Source organism: Neophocaena asiaeorientalis, unplaced genomic scaffold, assembly GCF_003031525.2.
Source record: "Neophocaena asiaeorientalis asiaeorientalis breed wild unplaced genomic scaffold, Neophocaena_asiaeorientalis_V1.1 scaffold241, whole genome shotgun sequence".
NCBI lineage: Eukaryota > Metazoa > Chordata > Mammalia > Artiodactyla > Phocoenidae > Neophocaena > Neophocaena asiaeorientalis.
Window position 1 is genome coordinate 755,107 of NW_020172287.1, and position 24,779 is coordinate 779,885.

Below are 24,779 nucleotides of genomic sequence, written 5' to 3' on the forward strand. Positions count from 1 at the left end.
ACACTGAGTCCCAATAAAGCCTTGCCTGAATTTCTTGCCTGGCCTCTTACCAATTTCTGTTGATTAAGGGGTCCAGGAACCTGGTTGGTAACAAGGTCTCTAAGGAAAGACCAGTGGAGGAATGAGGTGAGCCTTTAGGGCTGCCAAACTCTCACTGTGCCAGAGACACCCATCAGCATCTGGAGAAGGACTCCTGCTTAGAACCATGTTTTGAAATGCATAAATAAAGTATGTTGCATTACAAAAAGACTACTAACATTGAAACACAAATATCAAAATATAAAAACATACAAATTTGTGATATAGAAATACCTGTGACTCTTTACTCATTATAGAACAGACATTATAAGTAATGCCTCTGGATTAATAAATACCAGAAACATGAGGCAGTAGTGAGTACATAACTGCTATTTTGAAGTGTCTGCAACACCTGTAGTGAGTATGAAAATACCTGTGATTTCTGTTTGACAGTCGCAAACACTGCTAATTCTGATGGACTTTGCTGCCTCCATCCATAATTGAAGGAAATTCCAAGTTTCAGTTAGAGGTTAGTGAAAATGATTTCTTTTCTCAGCTTTTGGATGGCACCAATTCTGGATCCTTGGACCACAGGTGAAGAAGCTCCGTGAAGATGGATGGAAGGACTGGCCACCTCCAAGTGCTATCCCAGCAACTCTAGAGGAAGGCAAAATGAGCTGAGAGCTGGCATGTAATCCCAACACAAAAGGGCATTTTCACTCTGTGGGAAGCAAGAACAGAGGAGGAAGGGCCCACAGCCTGAGGTCTGGCGAGAAAGCAGAACTTTTCTGTGCCCACTGGGCTCCATCCTTCCTAGCTGGGGGCCAGAGTTGCTGTCTCCAGGCACAAGCAGCTGAACCATTAGCAGGGTAAGAGGCAGAACTCACCTGCTTGGAAGTGCCCAAAGGGAGTCTGGGTTGCAGGCAGGCCCCAAGGAATTCATAACTGCAGGGGCACAAAGAGCAGTGGAAAACTGGCCCAGAGCCAGGCAACCCCCGTTTCAAAGGGAAAAGTTGGGAGTCCAGAGGCTACAATGAGGGACAAGCTAAAGCCTGCCAGTTCTGGGTCAGCAGGGCCTATAGGCGCACCCACCCCTCCCAGCAGTGGACAGAATGAATGCATGCATGCATGCCAGAATTAATGAATCAAGGGACAGTAGGCCTTCCCTCACTGTGATGTCACTTCCGCAGGCCCAGGGTGACGTCACCCCCTTAGGCTTCTCTCTTTCCATGACTGCCTCACCTTTAGCCCCTTCTGGTGGTAGCATCGGCTTTCATTTGGGATATCCCTTCCCTCCCTCAGCATACAACCCTGGCAGATCAGTCAGGCATGGTGCTGACCCATTCTCAGCCAAGTGGTGGGTGTGTATCTCTGAGTGGATGTGTGGCACAGAGGACTCTCTCCTGGAATTCCGAAGGGGCACTGGGGAGAAGGTACAGAAAGGCAGCCTGGCAGTTGGCAAGGTGGTGGGATCTGGAAAGACTACCCTGAGTCTCCACTGCCTGCACCCCTATAGCTGCCCAACTCCAGCCATCAGTTTTGGTGCGTGGCCCCCACCAGCTTACTTACCCTTGCCCCATCTCCCACTCTTCATCACTCCAGGCCTCACACTTTCCAAAGTCAATCACCACCCTTCTCCCTCACCCTGGCCCTGGACAGTCCCATTTCTGACAGAGGCCCAATATTCACCAGATGTCAGGGCAGAATTCTGTCCCCTTCCCAGGCCTCCCCTTTCCTGCTCCTCCCCAAAGCCAGAGTGTGGAGGGGGAGGGGACGCAGATGAACTTCCCAAATTTACAGCACTGACAGACCACCTCCTTAACTTTTACTGTTTAATAATTTTTCTTAAATCAATTTATTTTTAAACTTAAATAGGCATTTAGAAAAAAATGTAAACCCTTTGTATCATAGTCCAAATGAAAAACCATTATCCCTGCCACAAATAAAAGATGTCTGTGAAAACATAAGAACACAAAACAAGACAGTTTACTCCAGAAAGCTCAGACAGCCCAGTCTGTTAACAAAGTCCATTATCAAGTAGAGAGCAGTACCACTGTGTCAGTGTTGGAATCTGGTCTGCAGGAAAACTGAGGCCACTCATTTAATCAGGCCCCAGAGTCAAGCCCTCTCAGCCACTGGCCCTGCCTCACATGCTCCTGGCATAAATACCTCTGCAGAGGTGAATGCCCAGAACCTACCACACTCCCAGGCTTCCATCCTGCCGCCCTGGGCTGGATGAGGAAGATAAATCCCCAGCATCTCCCGGTCTGAACCCACCCAAGAGGCCTCTCCCACTAGCCCCCCCAACCCCCAACCGAGGCCTTACAGCCAATGCTGGGAACCAGGACTCTTAGGAATAGTGCCCAAGCAGGGAAATGGCAAGGGCACTCCCCCAAGTGCTTGCCCAGAGCCTGAGTTAGACGAATCCCTTTCTTGCTTGTACCCCTCCTGGTTCCACAGAGCACTGGGAAAAGCCTGCAATTAGTACAGGTATGAAGGTGTAAGCGTCCTGTGGTCAGGGAGAGGAGGTGCTTGGCCCAGCCCCCATCACCTGGCAGTTCCTCTGCCTCCAGCCCTCCCTCTCCTGGCACCCGGGAGACCAGCCCCACCCTGGGCTGGTGACCGAGCCAACACCCACACACACTGGCCCTTTTACTCCTGAAAACAGCCCACTTGCCCCATTTCGCAGAGCAGGAATGGCTCCTGGTCCTCAGCATGCCTTTATCCAGTAGAGTAGAGAAAGTAACCCCCAAAGGGAGGGGGAGTGAAGTGCCCATAGGCATCAGTGCAGGAAGCCACCACTCTGCCTTCTCCCAGCTGGAGGCAATGCCAGCTCCAGCCACATCTCTCTCCATCCTGAGGAAGGAGACAGATGGACCCCAGGCTGAGCAGCTGGAATCTGTCCCCTGTGGACAGATGCCGGGAAAAAAGATAAGGAGACCATATATTTCTCATTCTTGAGGTCAAGGAGACCTCCCCGACTATACATGTGCAGAACGGTTCCTCAGGGGTCAGAGAAGGGAGGGGGCACCAGACCATAATATGCCCTGTCAACTTCTCAGAGACCCTTGCACTGGAATCCATCTTAGCTAAAAGATGTGTGCACACACAGGGGAGGACCCTGAGCCAGACCAAATATGGACTCAGAGCCAGACAAAGCAAGATGATTGGCCAGAGGAAACCCGGAAGAACTGCCCCCATGTAAGTGACTTAAGCTACCCCAAGAGCGTACGACTCTTTCTCTGAGCCCGCCTGTGTGTCTATCCACATGTAATTTTTGTCTTAATAAACACTTTACTTGTTTCGCTACTTTCTGTCTCTTTGCTGGATTTCTTCTCCAGAGCAGATAAAAAGCCAGGGCCCTACCCCTAGCTACTAATTCCTGGTGGTCTAATGGCTAGGATTCAGCGCTTTCACCATCACAGCCCAGGTTCAATCCATGGTTGGGGAACTGATATCCTACTTCAAGCCACCACAGGCCACGGCCACCCCACAGCCACCTGAGATCACTCCCACTGTTACCAATCAGGGCTTTTGGCTTTCCTTAATCAACAGAAATTGATAAGAGGCCAGAGAAGAAATTCAGGCAAGGCTCTATTGGAGCCCCTGCTGGAGCTGGGAAGAGTGAAAACAAGTAACAGGTTTCCTTGCTCACTCCCCAAGGCAGGGCAAGCTAGTTCCTTATATGGTGTGATGGTAGGGGTGTGTCCAGGGGGTCGGGCAGAAGGGGTGGGTTAGGTGATCTGCCCACCCCCTTGGTGGTGGTGTGTGCAGGGGGCATGCACAGTACCCTGCTTTTGCTCCCCACACCCTGTTTCTGCCCCAGCTCTTCAGAAGTGGCAGCTGGGTTTTTGGCCTTTTGTATCTTGTTGTCCATAATTTGCCCCAACTGCACATACAGGCAGTTATTTTTAGTCCCTTATAGTTTCGTTGTATTTTGTTGCTGGAGGAGACATTTGTCCAGGTGCAAGCATTGTAGCACTGCAGCAAAGGGTCCCAGGTCCCAGGTCCCAGCCTGCCTCATTCACCCTTGAGAGACTCTACACCCTTATTCTTAAAGGGGTAAGGGGCTAAAGGTCTCTTCTTCTGAAACTTCTTCCTGCTGGACAGGAGCCACAGATCCTACCCTACCGCAGAGGTATAGAAGTCCCTCGCTGACTGTACCAAGGACCTGTAGGGACCTGGGCCACTCTCTGCTGAAATGGTTTTAATTCCTTGAGACATCATGAGGCTTACATGAAGTTGTCGGAGCCTAGAAGATACAAACTTAACCAAAAGGTTAATTAAACAAACAAGGGCTAAAAAGGAGAACAACAGCCTAGAAAGGGAAGAAACCAGGTTAACATTGGGAGGGCTTCCTTAACTGTTGACTAGACAGGGGAAGTGATATCGTCTTTGCCAAAATTATGAAGCCATTCTGCTTGGGTGTATATTTTTTGTTAATCTCAGGGTTAAAGTTTGACATGTTTCTCTATTTTTAGAATGGAAGGTCTGGACCTGTTGGTCCCAGGTCTCCTTTTTGGACCAAAAAGTCTTAGTTACAGATTTACAACAGTAGGGAAGACAACAAAACACTAGATGAAATATAGCATAAATTAGTATGACTGAAAAGAGAAGGGTTATGAGAAAATGAAAACCTCCCACCAGAAAGTTTTTATACCTTGTGGGATCCAAGAGAACAAACTAGAGTACCAGTTTTCAATTTCCCTGCCCATACTGAATAGTGAGGATTGTTGGTTAATTGTACTACTTTTGGGTTTTGAACTGCTTCTATGATATGTAAAATCTCAGCCCCATATTTTACAGGGGATTTTTTTGCATTTGAAAGTCCTTTTTATTTTTTCAGATAGATGCATGGGCATGTAAAACAAGGAAGCCTGTGTATATATTTACAATTTTTCCTTCCCCTAAAGTTACGGTTCAGGTTAGGGCTATCAGTTCAGCTCTCCGGGCCAAAGTGTTGGGTAGCAAAGGTTTTGCTTCTATAACACTAGGGGTGCTCACAATAGCATACTCTGCTCTCCTGGCTCCATCTTTAATGAAACTACTGCCATCAGTAAACCATTCTTCCTCTGGGTTTTCTATGGCCTGCTCTGTTAGATCAGGCCTACAGGCATAAAACTGGTTGAGGGTTTCGAGGCAGGAATATGTTAGTTTTGGGCTTTCATCAGGCATCAGTGTAGCCGAGTTGAGGGTATGGCAAGTTTTGAGGGTTACCTCTAAGGAGTCAAGGAGTAAAGACTGGTATTTAGTAAAGCAGCCTCCAGTTAGCCAATGGTAGCCTTTAATCTCCAGAATCCCTTGTACTTGATGAGGGGTCTGGACTTCCAGGGGCTGTCCAAAGGTGAGCTTGTTAGTTTCTTCCACTAATAAAGCAGTGGTGGCTACTGCCTGGAGGCAACCAGGCCAACCTCAGGCAGTGGAATCTAGTTGTTTGGAAAAATAGCCTATAGGCTGAGGAACTTCTCCTAGCTTCTGTATAAGGACCCCCAGAGCTATCCCTTGCTTTTCAGCCACCTACAAAATGAATGGCTTTTTTAAATTGGGGAGGTGTGCTCATCCCTTCTTACAAGAACACCATAATCACAACTAACTGCTGAACAACCATTGACAAAAAAACCCGCTGGAACCTACCAAAAAGATACCCTACGTCCAAGACAAAGAAGAAGCCACAACGAGATGGTACGAGGGGCACAATCATGATAAAATCAAATCCCATACCTTCCAGAAGACTGACCCACATCTGGAAAACAATTATACCACAGAAGTTCTCCCACTGGAGTGAAAGTTCTGAGCCCCACATCAGGCTTCCCCAGCATGGAGGTCCAGAAACGGGAAGAGGAGTCCCCAGAGAATCTGGTTTTGGAGGGCAGTGGGATTTGATTGCAGGACTTCCAAAGGACTGGGAGAAACAGAAACTCCACTCTTGGAGGGCACACACAAAGTCTCAGGTGCATCAGGACCCAGGGGAAAAAGCAGTGACTGCATAAAAGACTGGGTCAGACCTACCTGCTAGTATTGGAGAGTCTCCTGAAGAGGCAGGGGGTGACTGTGGCTCACTGCAGGAACAAAGACACTGGCAGCAGCAGTTCTGGGAAGTACTCATTGGCGTGAGCCCCCCTGGAGGCCACCATCAGCCCGACCAAACAGCCTGTAGGCTCCAGTGCTAGGTTGTGTCAGGCCAAACAACCAACACAGCCCCACCCATCAGCAGACAAGCAGATTAAAGTTTTACTGAGTACAATACTGCCCACCAGAGGGACAAGACCCAGCTCCACCCACCACCAGTCCCTCCCATCAGGAAGCTTGCACAAGCCTCTTAGATGGCCTCATCCACAGAGGGCAGACAGCAGAAGCAAGAAGAACTACAATCCTGCAGCCTGTGGAATGGAAACTATAATCACAGGAAGTTAGACAAAATGAAATGGCAGAGGAATATGTCCCAGATGAAGGAACAAGATAAAACCCCAGAAAAACAACTAAGTGAAGTGGAGGCAGGTAACCTTCCAGAAAAAGAATTCAGAATAACTATAGTGAAGATGATCCAGGATCTCAGAAAAAGAATGGAGGCAAGGATCAAGAAGATGCAAGAAATGTTTAACAAAGACCTAGAAGAACTAAAGAACAAACAGAGATGAACAATATAATAAGTGAAATGAAAAATACACTAGAAGGAATCAATAGCAGAATAACTGAGGCAGAAGAATGAATAAGTTACCTGAAAAACAGAATGGTAGAAATCACTGCCGCAGAACAGAATAAAGAAAAAAGAATGAAAAGAAATGAAGACAGTCTAAGAGACTAGAAGGAATCAATAGCAGGATAACTGAGGCAAAAAACAGATAAGTGACCTGGAAAACAGAATGGTGGTAATCACTGCCACAGAACAGAATAAGGAAAAAAGAATGAAAAGAAATGAAGACAGCCTAAGAGACCTCTGGGACAACATTAAACACACCAACATTCACATTATAGGGGTCCCAGAAGGAGAAGATAGAGAGAAAGGACCTGAGAAAATATTTGAAGAGGTAACAGCTGAAAACGTCCCTAACATGGGAAAGAAAACAGTCACCCAAGTCCAGGAAGCGCAGAGAGCCCCAGGCAGGATAAACCCAAGAAGGAACATGCCGAGACACATAGTAATCAAACTGACAAAAGTTAAAGACAAAGAAAAAAATATTAAAAGCAACAAGGGGGGCTTCCCTGGTGGCGCAGTGGTATCTATAGGCCAGAGGGAGTGGCATGATATATTTAAAGTAATAAAAGGGAAGAAACTACAACTAAGAATACTCTACCCTTGGGCTTCCCTGGTGGCACAGTGGTTGAGAGTCCGCCTGCTGATGCAGCGGACACGGGTTCGTGCCCCGGTCCGGGAAGATCCCACATGCTGCGGAGCAGCTGGGCCTGTGAGCCATGGCCGCTGAGCCTGCGTGTCTGGAGCCTGTGCTCCACAACGGAAGAGGCCACAACAGTGAGAGGCCCGCGTACCGCAAAAAAAAAAAAAAAGAATACTCTACCCAGCAAGGCTCTCATTCAAATATGATGGAGAAATCAAAAGCTTTACAGACAAGCAAGACATAAGAGAATTCAGCATCACCAGACCAGCTTTGTAACAGATGCTAAAGGAACTTCTCCAGGTGGGAAAGAGACCAGAAACTTAAAATAACCTTGTACATATATAGACTTCTATATCAAGACTTCATGGGAACAGCAAACCTAAAAACTACAATAGATACACACACACAAAAGGAAAAGCAAGGTGGTCCAGTGGTTAAGACTCTGCACTCCCCATGCAGGGGTCACAGGTTCAATCCGTGGTTGGGGAACTAAGATCCTGCACAGCGTGGCCAAAAAACAAAACAGAATAAAACAAAAACAAACAAAACCCATAAGATACAGCAAAAGTAGTTCTAAGAGGGAAGTTTACATCCTACCTCAAGAAACAAGAAAAATATCAAATAAACAACCTAACCGTACACCTGAAGCAACTAGAGAAAGAAGAACAAACATAACCTAAAGTTGGTAGAAGGAAAGAAATCATAAAGATCAGAGAAGAAATAAATGAAATAGAGATGAAGAAAACAATAGCAAAGATCAATGAAACTAAAAGCTGGTTCTTTGAAAAGATAAACAAAACTGATAAACCTTTTAGCCAGACTCATCAAGAAAAAAAGGGAGAGGACTCAAATCAATAAAATTAGAAATGAAAAAGGAGAAGTTAAAACTGACTCCACAGAAATACAAAGGACAGGGACTTCCCTGGTGGTCCACTGGCTAAGACTCTGTGCTCCCAGTGCAGGGGGCCTGGGTTCGATCCTTGATCAGGGAACTAGATCCCACATGCTGCAACCAACAGTTCACATGCCAGGGCTTCCCTGGTGGTGTAGTGGTTAAGAATCCCCCTGCCAATGCAGGAGACACGGGTTTGATCCCTGGTCCGGGAAGATCCCACATGCCACAGAGCCACTAAGCTCGTGCACTACAATTACTGAGCCTGCACTCTAGAGCCCACAAGCCACAACTACTGAGCCCGAATGCCACAACTACTGAAGTCCATGTGCCTAGAGCCCATGCTCCACAAGAGAAGCCACCTCAATGAGAAGCCCACACACCACAAAGAACAGTAGCCCCCGCTCTCCACAACTAGAGAAAGCCCGTGCACAGCAACAAAGACCCAATGCAGCCAAAAATTAATTTAAAAAAAAAGAGTTCACATGCCACAACTAAAGATCCAACGTGCCACAACAAAGATCCCGCATGTGGCAATGAAGATCCTGCGTGCTGCAACTAAGACCTGATACAGCCAAATAAATAAATAAATAAATAATTTAAAAAATAAATGCTATTTGGCTTTCTTTAGGAAAAAAAGGAAATACAAAGGATCATAGGAGACTACTACAAGCAACTGCAGGCCAATAAATGGACAACCTGGAAGAAATGGACAAATTCTTAGAAAGGTACAATCTCCCAAGACTGAACCAGGAAGAAATAGAAAATATGAACAGACCAATCACAAGGTCTGAAATTTAAACTGTGATTAAAGAATTCCCAACAAACAGAAGCCCAGGACCTGATGGCTTTACAGGCGAATTCTATCAAACATTTAGGGAAGACCTAACACCTATCCTTCTGAAACAGTTCCAGAAAATTGCAGAGGAAGGAAAACTCCAAAACTCATTCTATGAGGCCACCATCACCCTGATACCAAAACCAGACAAAGATACCACAAAAACAAAAATTACAGGCCAATATCATTGATGAACACAGATGCAAAAATCCTCAACAAAGGGACTTCCCTGGTAGTCCAGTGGTTAAGAGTCCGCCTTCCAATGCAGGGACACAGGTTCAATCCCTGGTCAGGGAAATAAGATCCCACATGCCACCGGGCAACTAAGCCTGCACACCACAACTACTGAGCCTGTGCGCCACAACTAGAGAGCCCACGCTGCAACTACTGGGCCCGCGTGCCACAATGAAGAGCCCATGCGGTGCAACAAAAGATCCCGCGTGCCACAACTAAGACCCAACGTGCCCAAAAATAAATAAATAGATAAATAAATATTTTTTAAAAATCCTCAACAAAATACTAGCAATCCGAATCCAACAACACGTTAAAAGGATCACACCCCATGATCAAGTGGGATTTATCCCAGGAATGCAAGAATTTTCCAATATCTGCAAATCAATCTGTGTGATACATGACATTAACAAATTGAAGAATAAAAAAACCATATGATCATCTCAATAGATGCAGAAAAAGCTTTTGACAAAATTCAACACCTATTTATGACAAAAGCTCTACAGAAAGTGGGCAAAGAGGGAACATACCTAAACATAATAAAGGCCACATATAACAAACCTGCAGCTAACATCATACTCAACGGTGAAAAGCTGAAATCATTTCCTCTAAGATCAGGAGCAAGACAAGGATGTCCACTTTCACCACTTTTATTCAACATAGTTTTGGAAGTCCTAGCTATGGCAATCAAAGAAGAAAAAGAAATAAAAGGAATCCAAATTGGAAACGAAGAAGTTAAACTGTCACTGTTTGCAGATGACATGACACTATACATAGAAAATCCTAAAGTCACTACCAGAAAACTACTAGAGTTCATCAATGAATTTGGTAAAGTTGCAGGTTAAAAAATTAATACACAGAAATCTGCTGCATTTCTATACACTAGCAACAAAAGATCAGAAAGAGAAATTCAAGAAACAATCCCATTTAACATCACATCAAAAAGAATAAAATACCTAGGAATAAACCTACCTAGGGAGGCAATAGACCTGTACTCCAAAAACTGTAAGACACTGATGAAAGAAATTAAAGATGACACAAACAGATGGAAAGATATACCATGTTCTTGGATTGGAAGAATCAATATTGTCAAAATGACTATACTACCCAAGGCAATCTACGGATTCAATGCAATCCCTATCAAATTACCAATGGCATTTTTCACAGAACTAAAACAAAAATATCTTAAAATCTGTATGGAGACACAAAAGACCCCGAATAGCCAAAGCAATCCTGAGAAAGAAAAATGGAGCTGGAGGAATCAGGCTCCCTGACTTCAGACTCTACTACAAAGCTATAGTCATCAAAACAGTATGGTACTGGCACAGAAACAGAAATATAGATCAATGGAACAGGATAGAAAGCCCATAAATAAACCCACACAAGTATGGTCAATTAATCTACAACAAAGAAGGCAAGACTATACAATGGTGGAAAAATAGTCTCTTCAATAAATAGTGCTGGGAAAACTGGACAGCTACATGTAAAAAAAAAGAAATTAAAATTTTTTTTAAAATTCATTTTATTTATTTGTGGCTGCTTTGGATCTTCATTGCTGCGCGTGGACTTTCTCTAGTTGAGGCGAGTGGGGGCTACTCTTCATTGTGGTGGGCAGGCTTCTCATTGTGGTGGCATCTCTTGTTGGGAGCACGGGCTCTAGGTGCGGGGGCTTCAGTAGTTGTGGAAAGTGGTCTCAGTTGTTGTGGTTTGCAGGCTCCAGAGCGCAGGCTCAGTAGTTGTGGTGCACAGGCTTAGTTGCTCCATGGCATGTGGGATCTTCCCGGACCAGGGCTCAAACCCATGTCTCCTGCCTTGGCAGGCGGATTCTTACCCACTGCACCACCAGGGAAGCCCCTGGCAGGCGGATTCTTAACCACTGCGCCACCAGGGAAGTCCCAAAATTAGAACACTCTTAACACCATACAAAAAAATAAGCTCAAAATGGATTAAAGACCTAAATGTGAGACCAGACACTATAAAATTCTTAGAGGAAAACAGGCAGAACACTCTCTGACATAAATTGCAGCAGTATCTTTTTCCATCCGTCTCCCAGAGCAATTGAAATAAAACAACAGTAAACAAATGGGACATAATTAAACTCAAAAGTTTTTGCACAGCAAAGGAAACCATAAACTAAACGAAAAGACAAACCACAGAATGGGAGAAAATACTGGCAAATGATGTGACTGACAAGGGATTAGTCTCCAAAATTTACAAACAGCTCATGCAGCTCAATAGCATCAAAACAAACAACCCAATCAAAAAATGGGCAGAAGACCTAAATAGACATTTCTCCAGAGAAGACGTACAGATGGCCAAGAGGCACATGAAAAGATGTTCAACATGGCTATTTATCAGAGAAATGCAAATCAAAACTACATTGAGAGGGGCTTCTCTGGTGGCACAGTGGTTGAGAGTCCGCCTGCCGATGCAGGGGACACAGGTTTGTGCCCCGGTCTGGGAGGATCCCACATGCCGCGGAGCAGCTAGGCCCGTGAGCCATGGCCGCTGAGCCTGCGCATCCGGAGCCTGTGCTCCGCAACGGGAGAGGCCACAACAGTGAGAGGCCCGCATACTGCAAAAAAAACCAAAACAAACAAACAAACAAAAACTACATCGAGATATCACCTCACACTAGTCAGAATCACCATCATCAAAAAATCCACAAACAATAAATGCTGGAGAGGGTGTGGAGAGAAGGGAACCCTCCTACACTGTTGGTGGGAATATAAATTGGTACAGCCACTATGGAGAACAGTATGGAGGTACCCTAAAAAACTAAAAATAGAGCTGCCATATGATCCTGCAATCCCACTCCTGGGCATATATCTGGAGAAAAACATGGTCCGAAAGGATACATGCTCCCCAATGTTCATTGCAGCACTGTTCACAATAGCCAAGACACGGAAGCAACCTACTGTCCATTGACAGAGGAATGGATAAAGAAGATGTGGTATATATATACAATGGAATACTACTCAGCCATTAAAAAGAATGAAATAATGTCATTTGCAGCAATATGGATGGACCTAGAGACTGTCTACAGGGTGAAGTCAGACAGACAAAGTGAAATATCATATGAGGGCTTCCCTGGTGGCACAGTGGTTGGGAGTCTGCCTGCCAATGCAGGGGACACGGGTTTGAGCCCTGGCCTGGGAGGATCCCACGTGCCGCAGAGCAACTGGGCCTGTGCGGCACAGCTGCTGAGCCTGCACTCTAGAGCTCTCGTGCCACAGCTGCTGAGCCCGCGTGCCACGGCTGCTGAGGCCCGTGCACCTAGAGCCTGTGCTCCGCAGCAAGAGAAGCCACCGCACTGCAATGAAGAGTAGCCCCCACTCGCCGCAGCCAGGGAGGGCCCGTGCACAGCAACAAAGACCCAATGCAGCCAAAAATAAAAATAAAATAAATAAAAAATATATATCATATGATATTGCTTATATGCAGAATCTTAAAAAAAATGATACAAATGAACTTATTTACAAAACAGAAACAGACTCACAGACTTAGAGAACAAACTTATGGTTGGGGGGGGAGGGTGGCGGGAAGAGATAGTTAGGAAGTCTGGGATTGACATGTACACACTGCTATATTTAAAATGGATAACCAACAAGGACTTACTGTACAGCACACTGAACTCTGCTCAATATTATGTAACAACCTAAATGGGAAAGAATTTGAAAAGGATAGATACATGTATAACTGAATCACTTTGCTGTACACCTGAAACTAACACAACACTGTTAAACAACTATACTCCAATATAAAATGAAAAGTTAAATAAATAAATAAATAAATAATGGAGACCCAGAGCAAGAGCTCTGGTGAGGCCCTGTTTGGTATTATTAAAAGACTTTTCTTGTTCCCCAGTCCAAAGTAATGGTTCTGTATCTGGGCCTTCAGTGGCTTCACATAGAGGATTAGCCATTATCCCGAATCCTGGAATCCAAATTCTGCAAAATCCTGCCATGCCTAAGAGTGTACGAAGATGTTTCTTTGTCTCTGGGGCACTTTGGTTCAATATAGTTTGTTTTCTATCTGGAGATAACTGTCTACTTCCAGGGTTTATAATATATCCCAGATATTTAAATTGTTGCTTTGAGATTTGTGCCTTTTTGTGGGAGACCCTGCGGCCCTGGGCCCCAAGGAAATTAAGGACTTCAACTGTATCCCAATCTAAGGCCTCCATGGTAGGGCTACATATTAATATATCATCCACATACTGTAGAACAGATCCTTTTAGTCCTTATAGAACAGCTCCCTTAGTTCTTTTCTTAGGGCCTGGGAGAACAAGTGTGGGCTGTCCCGAAACCCCTGAGGCAACACTGTCCAGGTATACTGTCGCATTTGGCCCAATTGGGGGTTAGTCCACTTGAAGGCCAACAGATACTGTGATGAGGAATGAACTGGGATGAAAAAAAAGACATCCTTGAGGTCAAGCACAGTAAACGATTTTGCATCCCCCAGAACCTGGACTAATATAAGGATTGGCCACGGGGGATGTATAGGGACCACTGCATCATTTACTGCTCTAAGGCCTGTACCATTCATTATTCCTCAATTAACTTAACAACTGGCAGAATAGGGGCATTGCATGGAGACTAACAGGGCACTAAGAGGCCATGGTTTAAGAATTTATCTATGAGGGGTTGCAAACTCTTTTTTGCTTCCAACTTTATGGGGTAATGTCTCTTGTTAGGATAAGCGACTTCTGGCTTAAGGCTAATTTTTACAGGTTTGGCATTTATAGCCTTCCCAGAGATTCCTTTGTCTCAAAGGAAACTGCAGGGTTTACTGTGTGTAGAATATGGCTGGGAATAAGCCATTGTTCTTCCAGCTGATTTGTCTTAGCCAGAGTCAAGAAAAGGGGCTGCTCGGGGTCTCCTAATTATAACATGGCTCCAAGTGAGCCCAGAAGGTCTCTCCCCAGTAGTGGGGTAGGACACTCAGGCACAACTAAAAAGCCATGTGAGATCAAACACTATTCAGATTGGCAAGTAAGAGGCCCAGTTAAGTAATGGGTATGAGGCTTTCCATCGACAACGATCACTGTACAGCTTTCAGAGAAGAGAGGCCCAGTGTGAGAGATCAGGACAGAGTAAATGGCTCCTGTATCAGTTTAAAAAATGGATTTTCTTACCTGCCACATCAAAGACCACCCAGGGTTCCTTGATGGAGATGGACATCTCACATGGGGGGAACCGCCAGAATCCCTGGGCTGCCTCAGTCACGTAGCATGGCCACCTCAGGAGCGGGAGTCCCCCACCCCTTTGGGAATAGGGAAGGTCCCACTTCCTATGACCTGTTCGTTTGCAGACTGGGCATGGACCAAGGGACTCTTTCTGATATCTGTGGGCCCAGTGGCCAGTTGACTTGCATTTGAAGCATTCCCCCTTGCTAGTTTTACCTCCAGATGAATGGTTAGACTTCCTTGGCTCCCTTGGGTTGTCCTGAGGTTGCAAGGCATGGCTGACAGCAACGGCCATCAGTTTAGCATGAGCACTAGCCTGCCTGTTTTCACATTGGTTCTCTCTTCCTCTTCAGCTTGATCTCGATTATTAAATACCCCAAAGGCCAGCTCTAGGAGTTGGGGCATAGGGGTTTGTGGGCATAATATCAGTGGCAGACTGGCTGATAAAATGTTGTCCCAGCAGGGATTGACACACAGGAGTGGAGGGATCAATGTTAGTAAATTTTCTAAAAACCTTCATACCCGAAAGAGGACTGGATTTTCTTTTTCTTCTTGGGTCACTCCTTTAACCTTTTCATAGTTAACTGGCTTTTTTTTTTTTTAATAAATTTATTTATTATTTATTTTTGGCTGCACTGGGTCTTCACTGATGTGTGCGGCCCCTCTCCAGTTGTGGCGAGCAGGGGCCCCTCCTCGTTGTGGTGCGCTGGCCTCTTATTGCAGTGGTTTCTCCCGTTGCGGAGCACGGGCTCTAGGTGCTCGGGCTTCAGTAGTTGTGCCTCGCTGGCTCCAGAGCACAGGCCCAGCAGCCGTGACGCACGGGCCCAGCTGCTCTGCGGCATGTGGGATCTTCCGGGACCAGGGCTCGAACCCATGTCCCCTGCATTGGCAGGCGGATTCTTAACCACTGCACCACAAGGGAAGCCCAGTTAACTGGCTTTTTGATACACTTTCTCATCCCTTCTAATACACATTGGATGATGTGGTTCCTGCCCCAACAGGGCTCCTGGCTTAGAAGAGGATCCACCCATGATGAGTAACCTGCAACTGAGAAAGCATTCCTAGAAATGAAGTCCGGCACCCCAGAGACATTTACCAGGAGGCTTTTGTCAGAAGGGGGTCAGAGTGTCCTCCAAATTCCCTTCTTACCTAATGGGATTTTGAGCATCCTCTACTCTCCCATTACCTAACCCGATGTTTCTGGTCAACCCAGTCCCTTGCACAAGAGGTGGGGGGTGGGCATGACATTTGTTTCAGTGCACTGCCAGGACTCTCCTTGAGGGGATCTGTTATCTATAAAGCTTATGCCTTATAATACATTTCCTTATGCGAGGGTGTATTCCTCAAGATTGAGCGTCTACAGAGTTTATAGTGAGGGCTTCTCAGCAGCAGCCAGTCCAAAAGGCTGTCTGTAGCAGTGTATGGGCTGCCAAGGCCTGAAGTGAAGGGGGTCCTAGAGGTGCAAAAAAGGAACTCCTGGAGGAATTGAAGTTGGGCACAGTAGAAAAAGCCACAGGGGTCAGGACCTCAGGGTCTAGAGGTGGGAGTATTCCCATAGGGGATTTTTGGACATAGAGTAAGGTGAGAGACCAGACAGCAGAAGAACCGAAAACCCTCTCCCCTATCTGCTTGGCAGCTATGATAAAATTGGGAAGAGCCTGATGATTCCATCTGACACAGGCAACAGTTAAGTCTAGACAGTGTTTCCCGTGTAATTTAACATACCAATGAACCCAGTTAGCTTAGGATCTGTCTTTGGAATGCTCCCAGGGCCCTTTGAAGTACCCCAAAGTTAGCTGGAGGTCAAAAGAACTTTAATTAGAATTTGGTATTTGGGAAGTCTGTCAAAAATTTCAAGAAGTTTTTTTTTGGCTATGCTGCACAGCTTGTGGGATCTTACTTCCCCAACCAGGGATTGAACCCGTGCCCCCTGCAGTGGAAGCATGGAGCCCTAACCACTGGACAATCAAGGAATTCCCTCAAAAAGCTTTAGAACACCTGGTCAGATAGGATCATAGGTCATTGTGAAACAATATTTATTCCTTGAGCTAAGGTGAAAAAAGGATTTCAAAAGTAAATACAGGGGCTTATTTCACCATTGGTGGCGCAGTGGTTGAGAATCCTCCTGCCAATGCAGGGGACACGGGTTTGAGCCCTGGTCTGGGAAGATCCCACATGCCGCGGAGCAACTAAGCCTGTGCACCACAACTACTGAGCCCACGCCCCTAGAGACCGTGCTCCACAACAAAAGAAGCCACCGCAATGAGAAGCCTGCACACAGCAACGAAGAGTAGCCCCCCGCTCACCACAACTAGAGATAACCTGTGTGCAGCAATGAAGATCCAACACAGCCAAAAATAAATAAATAAATAAATGTATTTTTTTTAAAAAGTAAATACAGACCACTTAAAGGCACTGAAACTCACACAACCTTTTATCAAAAGCAGCATTCCAGGAAAACTGTTCTCTTATGAGAGAGAGAAAATAAATCCAGTCCTGCATCAGCCCACTCTTAATAAAATCCATTTACCTAGTCAAATTTAATCCAACCTTAGAAAATCTTGACCATACACAAAACTCTTTTCCCAATGTTCCTTTTCCACAAACCTTTTGCAACTTCCTGTAGTCATATTATTTTGTCCCTTATTCTTTTCCCATTCAGAAACAACCAGCTCTAGGACAAAATCACCCTTTTTTTTTTTTTTCCGGTACGCAGGCCCCTCACTGCTGTGGCCTCTCCAGTTGCGGAGCACAGGCTCCAGACGCGCAGGCTCAGTGGCCATGGCTCACGGGCCTAGCCGCTCCATGGCATGTGGGATCCTCGCGGACCGGGGCACGAACCCGCGTCCCCTGCATTGGCAGGCGGACTCTCAACCACTGCGCCACCAGGGAAGCCCTCTTTTAACAAAATATATTTCCACTCCTCATACCTTCTTTTACTGAAAATGCACATCCTACTTTCCTCAAGCAACCATGAACTGTCTTTACATTAGCATTCCCTGATTGGAATATTCCATAACCTCTAGAAACATGCAACTTCCCAAAGCACTATTTTTTTGCTCATTGGGGTATGTGGTACAAGACATGTGTTTAATAAAGCCAAACATCTTTAGTTTCCCCCTCATAAGAAGACAAAAGTTGTAAAGTCGTAAATTTAGATCTGTTTAGCAATTAATGTGCCAATATTTCATCTTATTTGAAATGGCCTAGATACTCAATGAATTCCTATCATTTAACTTAATATTGCTTCAAGTTACCAAAATGTGGAGAGACTATTTTAGATGGATATTTCCAAAACATAATTATTCCTATAGAGTTTACCAAAAAGCTCTTACCTCAGTAACATTTACTTAAAAATGTAATCATATCAGGTTATTTTCCCTGTTGACAGATTATATAACAGAAACAATATGCATTTATTGACTTCCAGTAACCCTAGGAACAATGAAAATATTATATTATTCTTAATGTTGATGACTCTAAAGACAGGTCTGTATTAAGCCCACAACCTTAAACTAGCTCTAATACCAGATATTAATTTAATATTGAATATTTCCCAGATCACATGAAGGTGGAATGTATTCTGGCGAGTTTTATATTTCTGAGAATGTATATACATGCTCAGTTTCCTTTAAGCCAATTAAATACAGCTCATTTACAAGTTAATGTTTACATAAAGAGAAACAGAACCAGAGATCTCATAGTTTTCCCACTTGAATTTAAAAAGGTCTCTTTTTTTTCCTCAGTCTGGGGGACTACAGATGGATCAGATAGTTCCTAGAGCCCAGGCAGAACAGTTACATTGCAAAGGCAGAGGAGAGAAATGCAAGCTCCTCTTTTTTATTCTTTTTAAAATCCCACTAAGTAACCCAAGGCTGGAGTCTCAGGCAATGTGAGCTGTGTTTGTATTTCAAGGCTTAAGTCCTCCACAGGGCCCACAATTTCAGCAGAGACTTGCAGGAGCGGTTGGACAGACAAAACTACATAAGACAAAGATCCTTTTACTCGACATGTACCACCAACAAAAACTTGACACAAACAAGAACTTTTCAGGATAAAGGGGATGGGAGTGCAGGTGTAAGGATCAAGGGAGAGATGAAGGGAGGAGAGAAAGACTAAAAAAAAGGAGACAGCAGGAAAATAAAGGTGAGAATACTGGGACAATAGAACTTCCAGCCACTACATGATATGAGTGAATTCTATCACTGTCATAAATCTCCCATCAGGGAGAGCCCACTGGACCAAGGTCTGCATGGTGTGAGGCGAGCCTCTCCCACCTCTGCTTGTCACCCATTGACGGCCGGAGGGAGCATGGTCTCACGTGCTGAGAGGAGTGATACTGTAGCTGCCCAATGTCCACTCTCTCCAAAGGATAAGACATAGGAGTAGGAAAAGACAGAGAAAGAAGTAGAGAGATATAAGGAGAGGGAAAGGGACAAACGGGAGGGGGAAAGCATTGCATGAATGAGGGTACTGAGGCCCCTAGGGGCCAGAAAGGCAGACTTACCAAATGTGGTGACGTGGTGAGGTTCAGGCGATCTCTTGTCACCCACAGGGAAGCTGCTTTCAGTGGTCCCAGAGGTGACCAGATCCTCTCCCGTGAAGAGGGAGAGGTCCCATGTTGGGTGCCAGAAATCTGTTACTGGTCAGGGTTCTTGGCCTTCCTTAATCAATGGAAATTGATAAGAGGCCAGACAAGAAATTTGGGCAAGGCTTTACTGGGGGCCCTGCTGCAGCAGGGGGGCAGTGAAAACAAGTAACAGGTTCCCTTGCTCGCTCCCGGTGGGGCTCGCTGGTTCCTTACATGGGGTGAGGTTAGGGGTGTGTCCGGGGGTTGAGCAGGAGGGGTGGCTTAGGTGGTCTGCCCACCCCTTTGATGGTGCACAGGGGGCATGTGCAGTACCCTGTTTTTGCTCCCGGCTCTTCAGAAGTGGCAGTCAGGTTTTTGGTCTTTTCCTATCTTGCTGTTCAAAATTTGCCCCAACTGCCCATGCACACAGTACTTTTTAGTCCCTTGTAGTTTCTTCGTATTTTGTTGCTGGAGGAGATGTTTGTCCAGGAGCAAGCACTGCCAGCAAAGGGTTCCAGGTCCCAGGTCCCAGCTTGTCTCACCTTTATTTGCCTAGACTTCTCAGACCTGGCGAAGGGACCTGAGGGGCCTCAAGTTAATGTGATTGAAGTCCAGATCTGGGTTTCGAGAGTTCACAACGAAAATGTTACTGAGAAGGGGTTGGGGGACCCCCTCACATGGCCTCCACCACAGAAGACGCGAACTCGCGAAGGCCCCAGCTTTGACCTACCTGAGGCCGGTGCCCAGGGCCGTGAAGTCTGGGACGCATGAGCCCACGCGGGGGCCGCTGTCCGGAGCCAGGAGGGCGGGATCCCGGGCGTTGGTCCCCCACCCCGCCCCCTCGTGGTGCTGGTGGCAGCAGCGGATGATGCGGCCCCTTTAAATCCCGGCCGCCCCGCCCTTCGCAGCCGACTCCGCGGCGGCCCGGGATCCAGGCCGGGCCGCGGCTCTCACCGCCCAGCCTAGCCCAGCCTGGCCCGGCCCAAGCGCCGAGCCTAGGCGGTCCACTCCCCGCGCCCCAGAGGAGCCGTCAGCGCGGTGCCCGGCCCAGTCCCCAGCCCGGCAGGCCCGCCCGCATCCCTGCCCGGCCCCGGGCTCCCAGCCCCTCCCTGCCCCGGGGCCGGGGCCCCTGCAGCCTCCAGGTCCCCGCGCCCCGGCCCCGGCCCCCCCGGGCCATGCGGCCTCGGCCCCGCCGGCGCCCACCGCGCACCTGAGGAGATGAGGCTCCGCAATGGCGCCTTCCTGACGCTGCTGCTCTTCTGCCTGTGCGCTTTCCTCTCGCTCTCCTGGTACGCGGCGCTCAGCGGCCAGAAAGGTGAGCCCCTCCCCCGCCGTCGCCCGCCTCGCGCCCCCTCCCACACCTGGGCGCCGGCGGCCGGAGCGGGGTCCGGGCAGCTGCCGCGGAAAGCGGCCGGAAGCCGACGCGGGCGCCCCTTCCCCGCCCGGGCGGTGCGAGAGGACGCCCCTCCCATCCTCGCTCCCACTTGTTTGCTGCTGGAATAACGAAATTCTCCTCTGGCCTGGGCTGGGCCGCGCCGCGCCGGTGAGCGGGAGTCGGGTGCCCCGTGCGCGCTCAGGGCCGGCCTTCGTGAGTACGGTTCTGCCCGTGTTAGGGCGGGTCGCTCCCTCTGGTGAGCTGGGGACCTCAGAGTTCTCAGAGAGGGACAGAGACACAAGGTCACAGAGGTGGCTGTGCCAGAGGGTCCCCAGGGTACCGCTCCAGGCACCTGGGTACACGGATCCTGAGACACGAGTGAGGAGGCAGCCAGACATCCAGGCAGTACCATCACTTCACACCACCTCTCCACCCCAGCCCACTGTGGGTGCGGCTCCCTGGGGCCTCCACAGCCCTCCTCCAGGACATCTGGCCCCAGGACTCCTCCACAGGGATGTGGGTGCTGCGGAATGCTTCCTGTGGCTACTGGCCCGGGGGGATGCATGGAGGGCCTCATGAGCGCCCTACCCAGTCCTGGCTACCGGTTAACTTATTTTGTGTGGTCTCACCTTAAGTTTGGTTAAGCTGGCCAGTCCACCGTCATGGCCCCTCTGCATCTGGCCAGCACACTTAGGACTGAGGGGGCGAGCACTGGCTGGAGTTGCTCTGTGTTGTTTGGGATGGCTGGGGCTGAGTGGGGCCTTGGCTGAGGGTTGAAAGCTGAGGAGGTGCTCGCAGGCCCTTGTCTACCCAGCCTTTAGCACAGGAGGCACCGGGAAAAGCTGCTTCCTTCCTGCCGTCTGGCTTTCCTGCAGGAGGCCTAAGCAGGATCAGGCTGAGGCCAACTGACCCTCTGCCTCCCTCCCACCTCCTGCTTCCCTGTTCCGCAACAGAGGCTGCGGGAGAAGCTGGAGCCTTTCTGACCCTCCAAGTCCCAGTGTCCCCGCCTGGCTCCTGCCCGCCTGGCTCCTGCCCGCCCAGCTCAGCCCAGCCCTGTTTGGGTGAAGGCCTGGGCTGCCCTAGGGGCTCCAGAGCACCTGAGGGGAGACCCCCTAGGACTTGGTACATGGAGGGCATGGCTGGGGCGGAGTTCTCCGTAGATGGGGTGTGTCACCTGGGGGAGGGCATTTTGGACCCTTGAGAGAGTGGCCATGTAAGCAGCCTGGCATGGAGGCCAAGGTGGGGCCATATCTGATGGGCTGGGGCACATTTGTTCAGCTGTGAGTGGAGCGATGACCCCTTGCACCTTGTCCTGGGCTAGGCCGCAGTTCCTGTGTGCCTCCTATGGCAGCCACTGGCCCTCAGCCAGGTGTCAGGAACTGCAGCACCAGCCTCCCACCAGGACATCTTCTCTGTGAGTCTGGCTGGCCACAGTGTCCAGGAGTGCGGGGGATACCCATGGCTCCATTTAGAGCCTACTCTCCCTAAGCGGGGCATCGAGGAGGGCCTGTGGAGCATGAGAGCACCCCTACTCAAAGAAATGTGGGGCTCAGATGCAGGGGTCCTTGTCCCTTGGGTGTGGCAGTCCAGCAGCCTGTGTGACATGTGACAAGAGGGTCACCTGGGCCTTCCCCATCAAGGGCTGTTACTGTTTTGGGAGTCCCAGTAGGGTCTGGTCTTTGGAAGCTTGAAGAGAAGACTGAGTCTGGGCTCTTATATGAACCTTTCTCATTCTTACATTCAGATGACTGTATTAATCCCATGGGGAAACCAGACTAAGTCTGAGGCCAGACTGGACATTGGCTTCCAGCTTGCAGTGAGTAGGAGGCTCAGGAGAGGGCTGGCCCAGGCACCAATGCTTAGAGGAAAGGCAGAGGAAGCCATATCTGTAGGGAAGGGAAGAGATGGGCAAGAAGCCAGAGAGGAAGGGAAAGCAGGAACAGGTGGCATCCTGGAAGCCAAGGGCCAGGAAGGACACATAGGCCTTAGCAAGACGGACCCTAGATACGGGGTTTCAGGCCCACTTTCATATCCAGCCTTGACCAAATTTGTGCAGCAGCTCCACTAATGCTCAAACTGTAGCCCTCAGCCAAGCACCTGCTGAAGGTCCCCAGGGAAAACGGCAAACCCTCCAGGGAGGTGGCCTCAGCCACACAGCCCTCCCCAATGTCTAGGCTGTCCCCTCTCTTGGATTTCAGCAATGATGGATGCCTGTCTTGACCACTGGGATGGTGGGTGCAAGTCCTGGAGAGGAGGTGAACACCTGCACCCTCTCCATGCCCCTGCCCTACTGCAAGACTTTTTAAAAAAAATATTTATTTATTTATTTGGCTGCTCCAGGTCTTAGTTGCTGCCCGCAGGATCTTCGTTGCCACATGTGTGATCTTCCCTGCCATGTGCAGGATCTTTTAGTTGAGACTTGCGAAGTCTTAGTTGCGGCATATGGGATCTAGTTCCCTGACCAGGGATTGTGAACCTGGGCCCCCTGCATTGGGAGCTCAGAGTCTTAGCCACTGGACGGCAAGGGAAGTCCCCTCACCGCAGGTTAACGGCAGACCTTTGCTGGGCCTGGAACCAGCCTGTGCTCCTCTGAGCCTGTTTCCCCTTCCCTAAGTACAGAGCACAAGGTCTGTGCCCCAGCCTGGCTCTTGAATCTGTTTCTTTAACAAAGAGGGAACCAAAGGGAAGACTGTGGTCCATGGGCTTCAGGTATCCTGATTACTCTGCCTTCTGGTGGAGGAAGGGGCGGGAAAGCCTCCAGTAGTGTGACCACAGCTGCCCCCAGGACTTGGGCAGAAGAAGGCTCCTAGGAAGGGAGGCCAGGGTAGGGAGCAGGCTGTGCCCAGGCCTTGGTGGTCAGGGTGATTCAGGTCAGCAGGCCTGTCCCCCTGGGGCAGGCTAAGGTTGGACAGAGCTCAGCCTACTTAAAGATCAGAGAAGGCCACGGGTTTGCGGGGGGTGGGGGGGGTACGTCAGGGGCAGCAACAGCAGTCAGAGGGGGATGAGGTCTCCTTACCCTCCCTCCACTTCACAGAGGGCCCCACTGCAGGGAGCTGCCTTGGGTGTAGCCAGTAGCACAAGGGCTGCCCCTGCAAGACTCAGCAGCTCCACAACACTGGGGTGGCATTGGGGAGGGCATCAGGGACAATGGGTGGGTGGGTAGGGACCCAGGTGGGAGGGAGGCCACCTGCCTGTGTAGGCAGCTCTGAACTCCCTCCTGCTGGGCCTCAGCACCTCCAGTCCCTCCTCCCTACTGGCAGCTGGGCAGGTGAGTGCTGGGGGTGGCCAGCTCCCTGTTCAAGGGGTCAGGTTTCCAGGGTAACCTGGCCTCAGAACCCAGAGCAGAGCCTCAAAGATCTGGTAACCTGACTCCTGACTCCCTCCCCTTGCAGGGCTGTCCCTGAGCACAGAAGCTTGAAGTGGCCTGGCCTTTGGCCCCATGGGCAGGGTGTGGGAAGGGAGATGGGCAAGCTGCTAACTCTGGAGTGCCTCATCAAGGATCTGCTAGGCTCCCCTGCCCCTCCCCCCACAGCCTCTCCCTCCTGCGTAGGGGCTACCCCTCCCTCTTCCCCAGGACTTAGCACTTCAGCCTCTGCCCCAGCTGCAGAAAGGGGGTGTCCTGAGATGACCGAACTTTGCCTTAGTCATGACCTTTGGTATACCGATTGTGGGGAGGTGACACCATCCCAGGGCATTCTAGGGGCTGTGACCACCCCTCCGCAAGGGATCGAGGAACATAAGAGCTGCCTGAGGGTGAGAGGGGAGATCTGGAAGGCAACTAGGCCTTGAAGGCTACATGGGTTTTCATCAGGCCCAGAAGAGAAAAGGGGATTCCGGTCAGAAGAGACAGCATGTGTGAAAGCATAGACATCAGACAAGGAAAAGGAGGTGTGTGTGATGGCAAATAAAGAGGGCAAAAGCCAATTAGAAAAGGCCTTGAGAGTGCACAGCCTGGCAGGACCTGGCTGCCTCAGCAGCAGATAACGACGTTGTTGATGTTTGTCTCATTCTTGCTCACTGGGCCCTGCCAGACCAGTGGAGCCAGGTACTTGGCACCCTGGAGATCCCTCTCCACTGTCAGGCAGCCCTACCTCTATGCTGCTTCTGGCCCATGTGCACCCCTAGTGCCTGCACATGGTGCCCAGTTGGAGGTTCTGACACAGGCCCCCCTGGGGTGGCATGGTCTAGGCCTAGGACACATCTCCAGAGAAGCAGGCCTCAGCGCACTTAGAGCTCTTGTCACCTTTCTGCTGCTGACTTGCTGAGGGACCCCTGACTAGTTTCTCAACTTCATTTGCTCCTCTGAGCACTGGGGGCTGTAACTGCATCA

At 48.8% G+C, this 24,779-nt stretch overlaps 1 protein-coding gene and 1 long non-coding RNA gene across 4 annotated transcripts in view; one reads left to right on the forward strand and one right to left on the reverse strand.

Moving 5' to 3' along the window:
• Positions 1-436: 436 nt before the first annotated feature.
• LOC112413348 (uncharacterized) lies at positions 437-20,371 on the reverse strand. Its single transcript, XR_003005959.1, has 3 exons — positions 20,285-20,371; positions 19,012-19,691; positions 437-675 (listed from the first exon to the last, which is right to left on the reverse strand). It is a non-coding gene; the product is annotated as an uncharacterized LOC112413348 (long non-coding RNA).
• The window catches only part of MGAT4B (alpha-1,3-mannosyl-glycoprotein 4-beta-N-acetylglucosaminyltransferase B), a 10,027-nt gene continuing 5,417 nt past the window's right edge, over positions 20,170-24,779 (forward strand). Inside the window, exon 1 of one of the 3 annotated variants that reach the window (XM_024765283.1) lies at positions 20,170-20,389. In XM_024765283.1, the coding sequence (XP_024621051.1) occupies positions 20,293-20,389 (97 nt within the window). In that variant the 5' untranslated portion in view covers positions 20,170-20,292. The remainder of the gene's footprint in view (positions 20,390-24,779) is intronic. The other 2 variants (XM_024765274.1, XM_024765266.1) reach the window with 2 other exon arrangements.